The sequence below is a fragment of the Gobio gobio genome (assembly GCF_949357685.1).
Source record: "Gobio gobio genome assembly, chromosome: 6".
In the NCBI taxonomy this organism is placed as follows: domain Eukaryota; kingdom Metazoa; phylum Chordata; class Actinopteri; order Cypriniformes; family Gobionidae; genus Gobio; species Gobio gobio.
Window position 1 is genome coordinate 27,172,167 of NC_137102.1, and position 16,916 is coordinate 27,189,082.

Genomic DNA, 16,916 nt, shown 5'->3' on the forward strand with positions numbered 1-16,916 from the left:
TATATAAAGAAGTATAATGTGCAAGGTTTATTACAGGTTGTTACGCAGTAACAATAGGAAAGTAAAGTGCAGTGCAATGGCAGTATGTGGATGTTAATTTTTAAACTGGATGTTTATGCGTGTGCGGGGTGAAGTGAAGTCACGTGACTGAGTTCAGGAGTCTGATGGCCTGGGGGAAGAAACTCCTCCTGAGTCTTTCAGTCTTTGCCATCAGGCTACGGAAGCGCTTACCAGATGGCAGTAGGGTGAAGTGAGAGTTTGCAGGGTGATTAATGTCTCTGATGATTTTGGTAGCTCTACCTCTGCAGCGTTTGGTGTAGATGTCCTGCAGAGACGGGAGAGCTGAGCCTGAGATGCGCTCGGATAAGCGCACCACTCTTTGCAGGACTTTGCAGTCGTGACTGGTGCTGTTCCCGTACCACGCTGTGATGCACTGAGTCAGGACACTTTCTATCGCCCCTCGATAGAAAGTTTTCAGGATGGCTGGTGAAACCCTGAATTTCCTCAGCTGGCGCAGGTGGTACAGTCTTTGCCTGGCTTTTTTCACCTGTGTCTGGATGTGTGTAGTCCAGGTCAGATCCTCGGAGATGTTCACACCCAGGTATTTGAAGCTGCTCACTCTCTCTACCGGTGTCCCGCTGATCATGAGAGGGGAGTATGACCGATGCTGTCTCTTCCTGATGTCCACAATCAGTTCTTTGGTCTTGTTAACATTCAGAGAGAGACAGTTGTCCTGGCACCATGATGTCAGTTGCTCCACTTCGTCCAAGTATGCCGTCTCATTGTTGTTGGAGATGAGACCCAGGACAACAGTATCATCAGCAAACTTGATGATAGAGGTGGAGCTGTGTGTGGACAAACAGTCATGGGTGTAGAGAGAGTAGAGCAGGGGACTCAGTACACAGCCCTGTGGAGCTCCAACACTCAGGGTGATGGAGGTGGAGGTGAACTGGCCTACTCTCACCGCCTGGGGTCTGCCAGTGAGGAAATCTTCAATCCAGAGGCAGAGAGAAGAATTCAGGCCTAGATCCAGGAGTTTGTGTGTTAGCTTAATGGGAACTATGGTGTTAAAGGCTGAGCTATAGTCAATAAATAGCAGCCTGACATAGTTCCCACTTTTGCTGTCGATGTGAGTGAGGCAGGAGTGAAGGACGTGAGAAATGGCATCTTCAGTCGATCTATTGGGACGATAGGCAAACTGAAGAGGGTCCAAAGTGTCAGGAATGGAGGAGCAAATATTGTTTTTAATGAGTCTCTCAAAGACCTTCATGACTAAAGATGTGAGAGCCACTGGACGATAGTCATTTAGGCAAGAGGGTTTACTGATCTTAGGTACAGGGATGATGGAGGATCGTTTGAAGGAGGTGGGGACAACAGATGTAGCAAGGGACTCGTTGAATATGGATGTAAAGAGCCCTGCGAGCTGATCAGCACAGGACCGCAGAACACGACCTGAAATACCATCCGGCCCAGCAGCTTTCCTGACATCCACACGTTTGAGTGCCCTCCGAACCTCGTCCTCCGAGACAGAGATCACGTGACCGTTGCTGCTCTGAGGGACTCTCTCTGACGCGTCACTCGCCCGGAGTCGCGCTGCCGCGATTACCATCAAAGCGAGCGTAGAAAGAGTTTAACTCGTTCACTAGTAACGGATCAGCTCTCACCTCTGCAGAGGATTTAGTTCCAAAAGCACAGATGGTTCTCAGTCCCTGCCACATCCGCCGGGAGTCGTTGAGTTGGAAATGAGATTCCACTCTGTCTTTATAGCGGAGTTTTGCGGCTTTAACGGCGCGCCGGAGGGCGTAACATGAAGCTTTGTACTCCCTCATATCCCCCGTTAGGAGACCGGCATTGTAAGCGGTGGTGCGCGAGTTTACTGCAGTGCGAATTGAACTGTCCACCCACGGTTTCTGATTAGGGAAGGACGTTATAGTTAATGTTTGTGTGGCTTGCTCTGTCAGTGTGTTAATAAAGCAGAGCGCCACTTCTGTGAACTCGCTGACGTCTTCAGAACTCGCGCGGAACATGTCCCAGTCAACGTCATCAAGAGCTGCCTGTAGCGTGATCTCTGAATGGGATGACCAGCGTTTGACTTCCCTCCTCACCGGGGGCTCTTGAACGAGCCTTTGTTTATATTCCGGTGTGAGGAAAATGGCGGCATGGTCCGATTTGCCAAAAGCTGGCTGTGAACGAGCTTTGTAGGCGTTCTTAAACGGAGAGTAGCAATGATCCAGTGTGTTTGCTCCTCGTGTGGGACAGGAGACATGCTGGTGAAAGTTTGGCAATACTTTCTTTAGGTTAGCTTTGTTAAAATCACCCGCGACGATGAAAGCAGCGTCGGGGTGTTTGTTTATGAAGCCGCTGGTCACATCATGGAGGGCAGATAAAGCCAGCCCCGTGTCTGCCTGTGGTGGAATATAAACGGCAGTGGAGATGACCGAGGAAAACTCCCTCGGTAGGTAGAAAGGCCGGCACATGAGAGTTAAATGTTCCAAGTGAGGCGAGCAGGATCGCGAAAGAATGGAGATGTTCCTAGGATCGCACCATTTCTTGTTTATCATGAAACACACTCCACCGCCTTTAGATTTCCCGGCCTCGGCTGTTCTGTCCATCCGAAAAACAGAGAAGTTCTCGGACGGCGTCACGGCTGTATCCGGGACCGCTGGCGTGAGCCATGTTTCGGACAGACAATAGATGTTGCAGTCTCTCATGTCCCGTTGAAAACTTATCCTGGCTCTAAGATCGTCCATCTTATTCTCCAAGGATTGGACATTTGCGAGCAAAATGCTCGGGAGAGGAGGACTGAATGCTCTTTTTCTCAGTCTGTTGCGGATCCCAGCGCGTTTCCCGCGGTGTTTTTTGAATCCTCGCCGTCGACTCGAGTGGCCATTGTTCAACTCGGCGTCCCGGCGAATCTCAGATGGAAGATTGGAGAAAGTGTCCTGAAACAGGTCAGTGTAGCGGTAACCAATTTCCAGAAGTGTTTTGCTGTCGTAACAGATCAAAGCAGATGATCCGTTGGAAAAAATAGAGAGTAAAAGAGAGTAGAATAATAAATAAAAGCAAAGTCTTAGCGGAGCGACCTGAACGGCGACCGAGCACGGCGGCGCCATCTTCAGACCAAACCTGCTCAGTCTACCTGCTGTGTTATAAACTGCAATAGTCGTTCTCACGATAGAAGTGGCATAAAGCTTAAGAACGGGATTTACAAATATAAGTAAACACTTTGCAGTTTGAATGATGTCCTGTATGAACAAAATGACGGAGTATATTTTTAGTGTCCACTGTTCGATTGCGCCCGCTCCCCCCTCTCTCAGGCCGGCTACACACTGCAAGCGTGGCGTGGTTTTCTGTGTCTGCACACCAGAAGCGTGTCTGACGCGGCGATGCTGCTGCTAGGTGACGAAGTGGAAGGCCTATACTTCATGTTAAACGCTTCCAACACGCGTGCGTGTCGCGTGAAAGATAGGCGTCTGTTCTATTTCCAGCATGCACGCGTTTTCCGCGTCTCACGCAGGCAGTGTGCACGCTCTAACCTGTTAACATGGGAGCCGAAATAAAAACGGACACGCCACCCTTGCAGTGTGTAGCCGCCCTCACACACACACACACACACACACACAGAGACAGACAGGTTTGTTCAATTCTGACTGTATGCAGATAGATGAGAGCGAGGAGTGTGGTGCTTAAAACATTAGCATAACTTTGAACGGACGACAGTTTTCTGCCCCACTTTTACAATCTCCAGGTCCTAGACCCATCCATCTGTAAAAAAGACTGCAGCGACTTGAATTCTGAAAACTTTGCGTGTGTGTGTGTACGCACTAACAACACTTAATATCATGTATTTGTATATATATGGGTGCTGGAAGTTGGGCAACAGTTTGACGTCCCTTGACCAGTCGCTCAGCTCGTAAGGATCCAGTCATTTGATTCCCTTTTTCTCATCAGATCTCGTCTTTGCATTAGGATTTAGTTTTAGACAATATGGTCCGACAATGTTTTCTTTAGCCCGCTGCATTTTGTAGGATTATATTCTGTTTTTCTCTCTAATGTTTAATTATTTTCATGCCAGAACACTAGCCTGCTATGCCAGGCCATGTAAACGGGCCAAACGCACCCATAATTCTTTGCATTCTGATGACGTTGCCGCCCATTTGGTCACATGTCTTAGCGATCTCTATTGTGAGTACACGGTGTGACGCTTCCTTGTGGATTATTTCCTTACGGACTAGTCGGATTCATCTTCTGTCAGCGAGTCTTGTTTTTTAGACTGGGGCTGACAACTCCTGGAACTCGGTACTGTACACATCAGTGAACAATTTATGTTTTTTCCTGCTCTTCGGTGTGTCTCGTTTTATAGACAAGATCCGTTTTGGGCGTGAGCGGTACTCTTCACTGTTCTGAGTTTGTGAGATACATTCTGGATTCTGCATCACATCTGAGTCCCTGAGATCCGTTCTGGATTATGCATCAACATCTGAGTTCCTGAGACCGTTCTGGATTGTGCATCGACACCTGAGTTCCTGATCCATTCTGGAGTATGCATCAACATCTGAGTTCCTGAGACCGTTCTGGATTGTGCCTCAACATCTGAGTTTTCTGAGACCTTTCTCGCTGTTGATTCTGAATAAACTTGCATAAGATTCCTCTGTCTCTGTCCTCACAACATTAAGAGTTCATTGAAATGGTTAGACGCATTAAAAAGCTGAGTTTCTAAGCTTTAAAATTATACCTAAATTGTGTTATTCCATTCAGTGGTTGCTTTCTAATTTGATTATTTGTTTATTTTCGCTGGGGGTTGTTGTCGTGTATCGCCGGCGGTAACACTTTGGGTTAAAGGGGTTAAATAGAACGCCTGGTGCTACTGTGTGACTGTTACATTTCTTTGTACATAAATCATTTTACCAGTTATTTTATTTTCAAATTCACATTTGCAAATTATCCTTATACAAAAATTATTACATGTTTGCCCTACTGTGGGGCTACACCTTTGTTTATATGCTCACCTGTTTATTCATGAAGATGTAGATGACGGGATTAACGACAGTGCTGAACTTCGCAAAGATGGACGGCACTATGCTTGCTTCCACAGTCACCAGTCCTGGGGCTCCAAAAGTGGCCAGCAGAGCCATGATCCCATAGGGCAACCAGCAGAGCAGATAGAAGATCACCATGGTGATCACCATGAGAAGAACCCGGTGCTCTCGTTTGCGGCTGATATGCGTGTTCACACTGCTGACCTTCATGGAGATAAAGAGATTTATCATCAGTGACACTGTTAGTGTAGGAAAATAGGAATATCTGTAAAAAAATTAAATAAAAAGACATCTCGAATTATCCATAGTATAACAGTATAGTAGGTTTAACTGTTTATTAGGCCATTATTGTTAATATAACAGTGAATATCAAAATAGCATATAATATTTTTTTTCCTTAAATCAACTAAATCTGGTATAGCTGCAATTCACTGTAGCTGAAAAGCATCTGTTAAGCTAATTAGTCATGGTCAAGTGGTTTGGAGATGGATATTAAGTCCATTAGTGTTTCTCTGTAAAGGCTAGAACACTGCTGACCAAGAAATCTTCCTTTCTACTGAATTGCCTCAGGAGGATCAATAAAGTATTAATCAAGAGCAAATCAGTATCCTCCCATGAAACTGCTCAACAACTGAATACTTAAGGTTCAGGGACTTCATATGACAAGGGAACCACAAGTAATTTTACTTTTCAACAAGGTAATTAAATTATTAAAAGGTTCTCTCATTGGTACAGCTTGTCAGCTTCATCGTTTATAATATATTGCCGTAGGGATGACGTATTTTGTAGGCCAAAGTCTGCAACTAGTTATGGGGTTTGTGGATTCTTGGTTAAAAGCCTGAAGTCTGTGGTTAACACTATAGGAGAGATTGTTGAGGACATTAAACAACATCAGCTGAACAGGTAAACTCATCCACTCACTAGTCCACTTTTTTTTTCACTAGCAAAATTTCTGGGAAAATGTTTTTGAAAGTGTTGTTGTAACCAAGGTTATAATCGTTAACGAAAACGAACGAAAAAACGAAAACTACGTGGAAAAAAACATTGTCGTTAACTGAAATAAAAACAAAAAGGGGCATTACAAAAAAACGATAACTAGCCAAAACTGTAATGTGTGTTTGGCAAAACTAACTAAAATAAAATAAAATAATAGATTAAATGTCCTTAGTTTTGGTCTTTGTCAATGTCTTTCATAGAGCAAATAACGTTCAGCTGCATTTCCTTTCCCTGCGTCTCTCACTCATGTGCACACACACACACACACACACACACAGCCCCTCCCCTCCGTGCACACCGTGGAACCCCTTCTGTCGAATGGGCTGGTTCCAGGCCTTCGAGCGGCCAGGGTAGGACTTCATATGGTATGCGAAGGTTCCTTCTCAGGTTTATAGCTTGGGCTTTGACCGTAGGGAGCGCTGTCACTGACAGCCTAATGTGACCAGAAGGGGAGTGGTTCAGGCATTTCAGTTGAATTTGCTTGTCCTGACAGTTGTCACTGCCAGTGGGCATGCACTCCTTTCGGCATGGCGGCGTTGGTATATCTTTCCCGTAGCGTCAGCTGACGCAGCGCGAGTTCCCTTTCGAAAGGGAACATCTCTGGTTACTTATGTAACCTATGTTCCCTGAGAACAGGGAACGAGACGCTGCGTCGCTTTGCCATGCCTCAAGGCTTGCCTGCCAAACAGTCCCTTCAGACGTTTAGATACTGTCATGTTGGCAAGGCGCCCTTTTATACTTCCTGGTCGCACCTTGATGACGTCATAGGCTGACGTTTTTTGATTGTGATTTCAGGCACCTGTCACGCTGGAGGCATTCCCCGTAGCGTCAGCTGACGCAGCGTCTCGTTCCCTGTTCTCAGGGAACATAGGTTACATACGTAACCAGAGACGTTTTGTCAGTGTGTTAATGTCGACCCGAGAAGCGATTGCTACTTTAGAAAGTTAACTAGTCGCAAGTTTGAGGTAAAATGCACTTGGGTTGTCGATAGGGTGGCCATACGTCCGGATTTTGGCCGGACAGTCCGGATTTTAAGCCCCCTGTCCGGCACAGACTCAAGCCGGACACTCATTTGTCCTCCTTTTTGGAGTTGTGCTGAATCGATCTAAAAAAAACTCCGCTCTAGAATCTTTATTGTGATGCAGCAGCATAGCGTATAATGCCGTAAGATCTCTGGTCAAACAAATGATTGGCTGAAAGCAGTGTCAAATATCTAATATGTCATTGTTGGTTAAAAACATAAACAAGCCTCCACGACGTGCTGGCTACATCATATCACAACGTTATCATCCCGAAACATCAGACCTCATTAATACGGAATGGACTAAAGAGCACAAATTTATATCAAAAAGCACACTGTGTCCCTGTAGTCAAGGGAAAGCCACCATTGACCGTCATGCCAGCACGAAAAAACATAAAAGTTAACGACGAGCCGCAGGTAAATTTTCCCTTAGGTCATTTTTTCGAGAAGCAACATCACCTCAGGATGACAAAATCTCCGCTGCAGAGCTTTGTAAAGTCTATCATAATCATGCAGTCAAGCATCACCAGTCATACTGTATAAAATAAATACATAAATAACGTCTCGGTTACGTATGTAACCCTCGTTCCCTGAAGGAGGGAACGGAGACGCCACGTCGGAGTACCGACGAATAGGAATCTCGCTCGCGAGAGCCAATCTACTTCGAGTGTAACTAAACGAGCCAATGCACATTGGCATGCAATGATTGCACCAGGTCCTCATGCCACGCCGTGCGGGTATAAATGAGACACAGGTGATTGCATCAAATCAGCCTTTTGCTGAGGAGCTGAGTAGGTAGACAGGCACCCCAGCAGGGTACAGAGGACATGGCGACGGGACGTGGCGTCTCCGTTCCCTCCTTCAGGGAACGAGGGTTACATACGTAACCGAGACGTTCCCATTCAGTCGGTCACTCTCGACGCCACGTCGGAGTACCGACGAATAGGAATCCCTACCAAAGCGCCATGGCCTCTGCCCCCTTCCAGTGCCCTGTGTGAGCCACCTGAGCTCTCTTACCTGATGAGACGGGGCTCACACCGGGAAGTCCATCACTGCCGTTCCGCAAGACCCGCTTAGTGATTTATTGGATAACACTGGGAAGCGTGCCCTAGTGAAGGGGAAGTCCCATTGACGGGAAGGCTCTCCCAATGGAAAGACACGGGCTTCCCGTAGGAGCGACCGTGGAAAGATATATGGGATCCCCGTAGGGTCACTCATATAACCCGAGCCCAATACTGGTTCTCAAGGATTCAGCGGCAAGGGGCCTGATGCCAGACGTTCCGCCACGTCCGGCACCGAGGGCGGTGGAGGACTCACAGAGTTTGCTTCTGGAGAATATAAGCGCCGTAGCGCAGCAAGCCGACAAGAGACGGGGCCTCTCAGTGCTTCTACCCGTTTGAGGTGAGAACACAGGAGGAGACCGGCTCTACACGTAGGCTATAGAATTTAGCGAACGTGTTGGGTGTCGCCCAGCCCGCAGCTCTACAGATGTCTGACAGCGAGGCGCCACGTGCCAGCGCCCAGGAGGATGCAACACTCTAGTAGAGTGTGCTCGCACCCTGAGCGGACAGGGCACACCTTGTGCTTGGTAAGTCAAGGTGATGGCATCCACTATCCAGTGGGATATCCTCTGCTTGGAGACAGCCTTTCCCTTCAGCTGGCCTCCGTGACAGACAAAGAGCTGATCTGAGGTTCTGAAGCTTTGAGTTCTATCCACGTAAACCCGCAGAGCGCGGACGGGACAGAGCAAAGCTAGGGCTGGGTCTGCCTCCTCCGGGGGCAGCGCTTGCAGGTTCACCACCTGGTCCCTGAAGGGAGTGGTAGGAACCTTGGGCACATAGCCAGGCCGGGGTCTCAACACCACGTGGGTATCACCCGGCCCGAACTCTAGGCACGATTCGTCGACCGAAAATGCCTGCAGGTCCCCTACCCTCTTGATGGAGGCCAATGCAGCCAACAGCAAAGTCTTCATTGACAGAATCTTTAGCTCTGCTGACTGCAAAGGCTCAAATGGGACATTCTGAAGTGCTCGGAGCACCAGAGCAAGATCCCAAGAGGGTATGGAGGGGGGGCGAGGAGGATTTAATCGTCTCGCCCCCCTAAGGAACCTGACGACCAGGTCGTGCTTCCCAACCGTCTTACCTTCTACATGGTCGTGATAGGCGGATATTGCAGCAACATAAACCTTGAGGGTGGAGGGCGACAGCCTACGCTCCAACCCCTGTTGCAGGAAGGAAAGCACAGATGCGATCGAACATCTTCGGGGGTCTTCTCGGCGAGAAGAACACCACTCGACGAACAGGTTCCACTTCAAGGCGTAAGCCTGTCTTGTAGATGGCGCTCGTGCCGAAGTGATGGTGTTAACTACCTCTTGGGGTAAGTCACCTAGAACCTCCGCGTCCCGTCCAGGGGCCAGACATGAAGCTTCCACAGGTCTGGACGCGGGTGCCCTGTCTCTGAGTCAGAAGGTCCTTCCTCAGAGGAATCGGCCAAGGAGGGGCTGTCGTGAGAAGCATAAGTTCTGGACACCAGGTCCGGTTGGGCCAGTACAGCGCCACCAGCAGGACCTGCTCCTCGTCCTCCCTGACCTTGCATAGAGTCTGTGCAAGTAGGCTCACTGGGGAAAATGCATATTTGCGCAGCCCCTGGGTCCAGCTGTGCGCCAGGGCATCCGTGCCGAGTGTACCCTCGGTCAGCGAATAGAACCACTGGCAGTGGGACGTTTCTGGGGAGGCAAACAGGTCGACCTGTGCCACCCCGAACTGTCTCCAAATCAGCTGAACCACCTGGGGGTGGAGTCGCCACTCGCCTGGGAGCGCAGCTCGTGAAAGCTCGTCGGCCACACGGTTGTGCACACCAGGGACATGAATGGCCCGAAGCGACCTCAGACACTTCTGACTCCAGAGGGGGAGATGGCGGGTGAGTTGCGACATGCGACGGGAGCGCAGACCACCTTGTCGGTTGATATACGCAACGGTCGCAGTGTTGTCCGAGCGGACCAGTACATCTTTGCCCCGTAACCGCGCTTTGAGGCGGCTCAGAGCAAGATGCACTGCAAGCAACTCGAGGCAATTGATATGCCAATGCAGGTGCGGGCCCGTCCAAACCCCTGACACTGCATGCCCGTTGTACGTGGCTCCCCAGCCCATGGCAGAGGCATCCGTGAAAACCACAGCGTGCCTGGACACCTGTTCCGGGGGCACTCCGGCCCGAAGGAACGAGGGGTCTGACCATGGACTGAAAGACTGGCGGCAGGCCGGTGTGATGCTCACCCGGAGAGTGCCGCGTTGCCAGGCCCATCTCGGGTCTCGGCCGTGTAGCCAATGCTGAAGTGGTCTCATATGAAGCAGGCCGAGCGGTGTTACTGCCGCAGCGGCTGCCATATGCCTCAGGAGCCTCTGAAATTGTTTCAGTGGAACCGCCATCCTGCCGTGTTCAGGCAGTTCAGCATCGACTGGACACGCTCCTCTGGGAGGCACGCTGTCCGTTCGACCGAATCCACACCGAGAAAAGCGATCCTCTGCACGGGGGCGAGTTTGCTCTTTTCCCAGTTGACCCGAAGACCCAACTGGCTGAGGTGTCTGACCACCAGGTCCCTGTGTTCGCACAACTGATCCCTGGATGGACTGTGCTAGAATGAGCCAGTCGTCGAGATAGTTGAGGATGCGAACGCCCTGTTCTCTCAGGGGCACAAGGGCCCCCTCCGTGACTTTCGTGAAGACACGGGGGGACAGGGTCAGCCCGAAGGGCAGGACTCTGTACTGATATGCTCTACCCTCGAACGCAAGGCACAGAAACGGCCTGTGTCGAGAAAGAATCGAGCCGGGCGAACTGAATCGCATAGCCGAGCCTGATTGTCCGAATGAGCCAGCGAGACGGACTGGGGAGCTCTAGCCAGGCTCGCAGAGTCCGTGCAAGCGGGACATAGGGACCACCGGCGTACCCACCGTGGGGCAGCGAGGTGGAATGCAGGTACCAGGCTGGGGCGGCTGTCTCGTGGAGGCGGCCCGTAGCGCGGTTGTGAGTGTGCGGTGCACACTTACCTGATTCCACGAGAGGGCAGAGGGTAAGTGAGAAGGCTAGGTTGCGTCCTCGAACCGTCCACTACTGTCCACTGGCGAAGGAGGAGGATGAGTGTGGTCCGGCGTTTGACCGTCCACAGCTCTCCGAAACCCCTTGGGACCCAGAGATGGGAGGAACTGCTTTTTTTTTTTTTTGAGAATTTGGGTACCACTGGTTGTGACACCAGCGGCAGAACGGATTTTGACTCAATATTTTCTGCCCGGCCCTCCTCCGGGGAAGAGCAGCCCCGCCCATCTCCCGGTCACCCGTCTCAGAGGTGAAGTTTCACCGACCGCTTAAACAGCAGCAGAGACAGGTAGCGTCATCCTCCTGCAGGACACAGTAGAGCAGGCTGTGCCAAGTGTTTTTTTTTTTTTTTTGCAGGGGACAACGCCTTTGGCGACGAGCAGACTGAGGGGCGGCCCACGAGGCACTCTGATGGTACTTCGGGGGAGGCTCTTGATTGCCTCAGCCTGCTACCGACTGCGAAGAACTGCGGGGCCCAGTTCTCAACAGTGTCGCCCAAGGCCACCTTGTGAGATGGGAACATCGAGAAAGCGTACTTTGACGACCACTCACATCTCAGCAAGGCAAGCCAGGAGGTTTTTCTGGACCACTGAGGTGGACATCGTCTGGCCGAGGGCCTGCGCCATGACTTTGATCACGGTTAGTCAACATGCACAGCTCAACCTCAACTCAGAACTACCCTAGTGCAGGCAGGGGTGGTCTGCGCACAGCCACCCCACCGTTGAGGGTAGTGAGAGAGGAAAAACTTATGCAGTTTTGGCCCTTTTGGCTTTCCATATCCAAAGAAGTGCCACACTGCCAAGTTTTCCATGCACAACCGGGAGTGATCCCAGGAAGCATGGCTGTTAACTCTGAATCCGATTCAGAGAAGCACACACCATTACAGTGGGCTCAGCATCATCCTCATTCCCAAAGCACAACAGCCCTCTCTCCGATGCAGCGATTGACATCTGATCCTCAGCTGGAGCACTGAATGAAATGCTAGGTTCCCCCATAAGAAGGACCAGCAATTCCACCCAGAGCTGCACAGCTTGCAGTGCGCTAGAGGGGGAGGGGCCCTAGGGGGTTGGTTCCCCGAAGGAGAAGCCCTCCTCTCCTCAGGTCACCCCAGCTATTTCACTGAAGTAGACCTCTCCTGTTGCCAGGGAGGGCGCTACAACGAGAAATAGGCAAGGGGACAGCGCACCTAGAGCACAGAGCGAGCAGTGTTCGTGGCCGTCAGTGAGGACAGGAAACAACCGCATCCAGAAACACACAGATAGAATGTCATCTTTAAAAAGACGCAAGCTCTATCTGTGTAGCTCTTTTAGGGAAACTGCTCTCCGCGGTGCTGAAGCACACAGGCGACACAGACAGGGAAAAAGTGCAGCCTGACGTGCGCGCTCTCTCTCTCTCATAGAAGGCGATCTCTTACCAGCCGTGAAAACGGCTTTTCAGCGCTCTTAACAGCGCACCGAACCAGCTGTGAGAACAGCCTTTTGTTTTTGCTCAAAATAGAAAAAGAAAGAGAGAAATCAACCCCGCTGCAGTGCCGTCACTCCAACACCAAACGAGGAGAGGTCCACCGAAGAGCTTGACTCGTTATAATGTTAACACACGCTTTGTAGAGAGTGATTTTAGGACAAACCATTCACCACTCGGCTCCGAAGCAAAAGGTTGATTTGATGCAATCACCTGTGTCTCATTTATACCCGCACAGCGTGGCATGAGCACCTGGTGCAATCATTGCATGCCAATGTGCATTGGCTCGTTTAGTTACACTCGAAGTAGATTGGCTCTCGCGAGCGAGATTCCTATTTGTGGCGTCGAGAGTGACCGACTGAATGGGAACCAAATAATCTGGCAAAGTGCCAGATAACATAACATTTCTGGACTTCTGGAAATAACAGAAATATATAAATAAACAAATAATGAATGTGAAAAATAAATAAATACACATTTCAGTTCTTAACAAAAAGCTGCCTGAGCTGCTGCAGAGGGTGAACTTGTTTGTTAAGAACTGAAATGTGTATTTATTTTTCACATTCTTTATTTGTTTATTTATGTATTTCTGTTATTTACCGAAGTCCAGAAATGTTGTTTTCAGGCACTGTGCACTTTGCAAGACAGGTTCCTCTCAGTGGTCAGTTTTTGAAACAGACATCACAATGTCTTGAATAAATACAAATACTGTGAACAAACACTTTTTTGCCTCTTCTGTTACACATAGGTCTACATCAAGATATATCGTAGATCAAATTGTCTGGCAATGAATAGAGTAGAGAAGAGTAGGCTATTTCAGAATCACTATATCATGATACCATCGATATGACGGACAAAATTGTATTGTAGTTGCGAGTACACCTATGTAGTATGCAATTATTCTTGCCTCACTAAATGCCGCAAAGTGTCCTCCTTTTTGGGGTTATGGAAATGGCCACCCTTGTTGTCGATGTCAAAACACTATATAAGCTGTGATTCAAATATTAAATAATGTTATGTAATTTGTTTACTCTTGCACTGAATGTTTGCTGCTTAAATCCAGATGAGTATAGGCTATTGTATAGGGTAAATTTAGTATAGGGTGTGAAAATTGTACAGCTGTGGTATTTGCATAGGTTTAGCTCAATTTAGGTTTAGGTTTAGCTATATATTTGTATTTTAGCTCAAAAATGGGTTGAATACATGCGGTTCATGTATGTCTTCTTCAAGGCCCGGGTATTCTTCGGTCCGCGTGCAACAGCGCATGCGCCAGCAGTACAGAAGAGTCCACTAGGTGGCAATACGCACAGTATTGAGCACAGTGTTCAGCCGTCGAAGAAGAGTCTGCAAAGACCGGTTTAAAAACAACACACTTGAAAAAAAAGAGAGAATTTTTTATTCTTCAGTGTTTCTTCCAAACTATGTTGCAATGGTGGATGCACTACAGTTCTTCTCCGATCATGCCCAGCGAATGTCCCGTTGATGACAGGACTCAGTGCTGCCCTCCGATGTCTGGTAGAGCATAGACACTTTTTTACTGCTCATGTGTCGAACGCGATCATCCGCGCGCATCCGTTGTGTAGTATACTTTGAAAGACGCGCTGACAGGGCTGCGCGCGTGACGCGTCCAGGCGTGGTAAGGCCCCGTTTACACCGCAAGTCTTAATGCTCAATTCTGATTTTTTTGCCCAGATCCGATTTTTTGTTTGGCTGTTCACATTACCTTTTAAAATGTGGCCTATATCTGATTCCAGTGTGAACTGTTTGAGGTTTCAAACTAACCTGCATGCGCAAAAGAACAATAACAATGACATCAGACGCAGCACGCTGTTGCACTGAAGTTCGGGAGGTTATAGAGGAAGCAAGCATTTTCGCTTTTATTTCAAAATGTTTGTGTAATGGAAGCCGTAACATTAATGAGCAGGTGCTGAAGAGGACAAGAACGAAGAGAAAGAGAGCAAAATTGGTTATTTTGGCCTTTTGCGGGTTTAATGGCTGACAGCTGGGTTTATCGCCCATAACACGGCTAATCTCGTTATAAAATGGGCAGGTGATGCGACCACGACCGCTTCGGTTGTTAGAATCATTTGGTTCTTTAAATGTAGACTCTTCACCTTCCTTTGGCACTGAAGCCAAGTTCTTCTGTGTCCCCGTTTTTCCATTTCGTGTGCTATTTTTTCAAAAACGGAGCGGTTACGGTAGGATCCTTCTAGTTTAGCTTGAATTGAAGTATCTCCCCATATACTAATTAGGTCTAACACCTCACTCTCCCTCCATTGACTCGCTCCATAGCTGTTCTCCATATCTAGTCAAGTTTTTAATGTTACTGTCTGTGTCTGTTGTGTCTAGGGCTAACTCACCTGCGCATAATTGTGACAAATCTTGACGTAGATTGACGTAAAAGTCGCATCAAATCCGCCTTGGTTGTTCACACTGCGGCCGCATTGAAAAAAATCAGATCTGAGTATGATTCAGGACCACATATGTATGTGGTCTAAATCTGATTTGAAAAAGATTTGAGTGTTCACACTACCTCTGAAGAAGTCTGACCTGGTCACTTGACCCCAAAAAAAATCAGATTTGAGCCACTTTTGCTTGCAGTGTGAACGGGGCCTAAGTGAAGTTACCCGGGCCTTTCATTCTGTTGGCTCTTTAGGGTTTTTACTGGCACATGTCACTTACACATTTTGCACTTACTGCGGAGTGTTGAGACTGTTTACATATGTGTGCCCATATGTACATTTTATGTTCTGGTTTTATTTTTGAATAAATATTTTCTAAAATTGTATGATGTTTTGGTTGAGTTATTATTACACAATACTTTTTCTGACCTTTTTGAATCTTGCCCCTGACAAATAACCCAAATTACAAAAAAAGATTAAAATGAACACTAAAACTAATAAAAACTAAGCTAAAACTAAGCATTTTCAAAAAATAAAAACTAAACTAGCAAACCCATTTTAAAAACGAATTAAAACTAAACTGAATTTGAAAACAAAAAGTCATAACGAAATAAAAATAAAAACTAATGAAAAATGCAAAACTATAATAACCTTGGTTGTAACAGGGTTGAAAGTGTTACTGTAAATGTTGTCTTTTACTAACATCTCTGTGTTTTTGTTCGGTTAACCCTTAATCGTCCCTTGGGGTCCAGCTGACCCCACTGGACTTTTCCTCCATTTTTTAAAAGTGTTCCCTTCATCTCAGGGCCATGAGACTCGGTGACTTTTCCTAAATAATCTATCTAAACATGCACAAAAAATCTGGGCTTGATTTGGTTGTTCTAAAGGTGTGTAAAAAAAAATTTACCGTTTAAGTCCCTCTGGGTCAGATTGACCCCACATTGAAAATGAATGGGAAAGTGTAAAAAATACATTTTTTTCACTTTTTTTGTCAATTTTTTTTTACTAAATCCAGTATAAATCTGAAAATTTCCACATTTATATCAAGGTCTGGTCCTAGAGCATAAACACAAAGTAGAACAAACTTTCTGTCTCATACACACACGCACACACACACACACAAACACACACATGTGTGTGACTGCAACAGAGAGCATTTTTATAGAAACTGGCAAATAAAATCAACAAAACTGGCATAAATCTGAAAGATTTTCATACATAAATGAAGTACTAATACTAGAGCATAAATGCAATATGGAACAAGCATGTTCACTCACACGCACACACACACAAACACAAACACAGGTGTCTGGAGCATTTTTTTGGATTTTGGCAATGAATGGGAAAATGTAAAAAATGCTTTTTTTTTCACTTTGTTTGTAAAAAAAAATCAACTAAATCCAGTATAAATCTGAAAATGTCTACATTTATATCAAGATCTGGTCCTAGAGCATAAACACAAAGTGGAATGAACTTTCTGTCTCATACACACACGCACACACACACACACACACACAAACACACACATGTGTGTGACTGCAACAGAGAGCATTTTTATAGAAACTGGGAAATAAAATCAACAAAACTGGCATAAATCTGAAAAAATTCCATACATAAATGAAGGACAAATACTAGAGCACAAATGCAACATGGAACAATCATGAGAAAGAGAGGGAAAAGGGCAAATAAAAGAAAGATGAAAGGCAGCTTAACTTTTGCATAACTTCCCTATGGACCTCTATTGGATAATGTGGTCATTGCACTCTCTTTCTCTTTAACTATAATTCCTAAAGTTTTTCCACAAACCTACAGATGGCGGTATTCTATCCCTAACACATAGAGCAATGTCCAAAAACTATTTATATTTATTTAAGATCATCATTCAAGTGATTTTTTCATAAAAAAAAT

General features: G+C 47.2%; 1 protein-coding gene across 1 annotated transcript in view; it reads right to left on the reverse strand.

Annotated features, from left to right (window-relative positions):
• tmtopsa (teleost multiple tissue opsin a) overlaps nucleotides 1–16,916 on the reverse strand; it is a 204,381-nt gene that overhangs the window by 43,955 nt on the left and 143,510 nt on the right. The window contains exon 3 of the mRNA XM_079820284.1: nucleotides 5,010–5,243. Within this exon, the coding sequence (XP_079676410.1) occupies nucleotides 5,010–5,243 (234 nt within the window). The remainder of the gene's footprint in view (nucleotides 1–5,009; nucleotides 5,244–16,916) is intronic.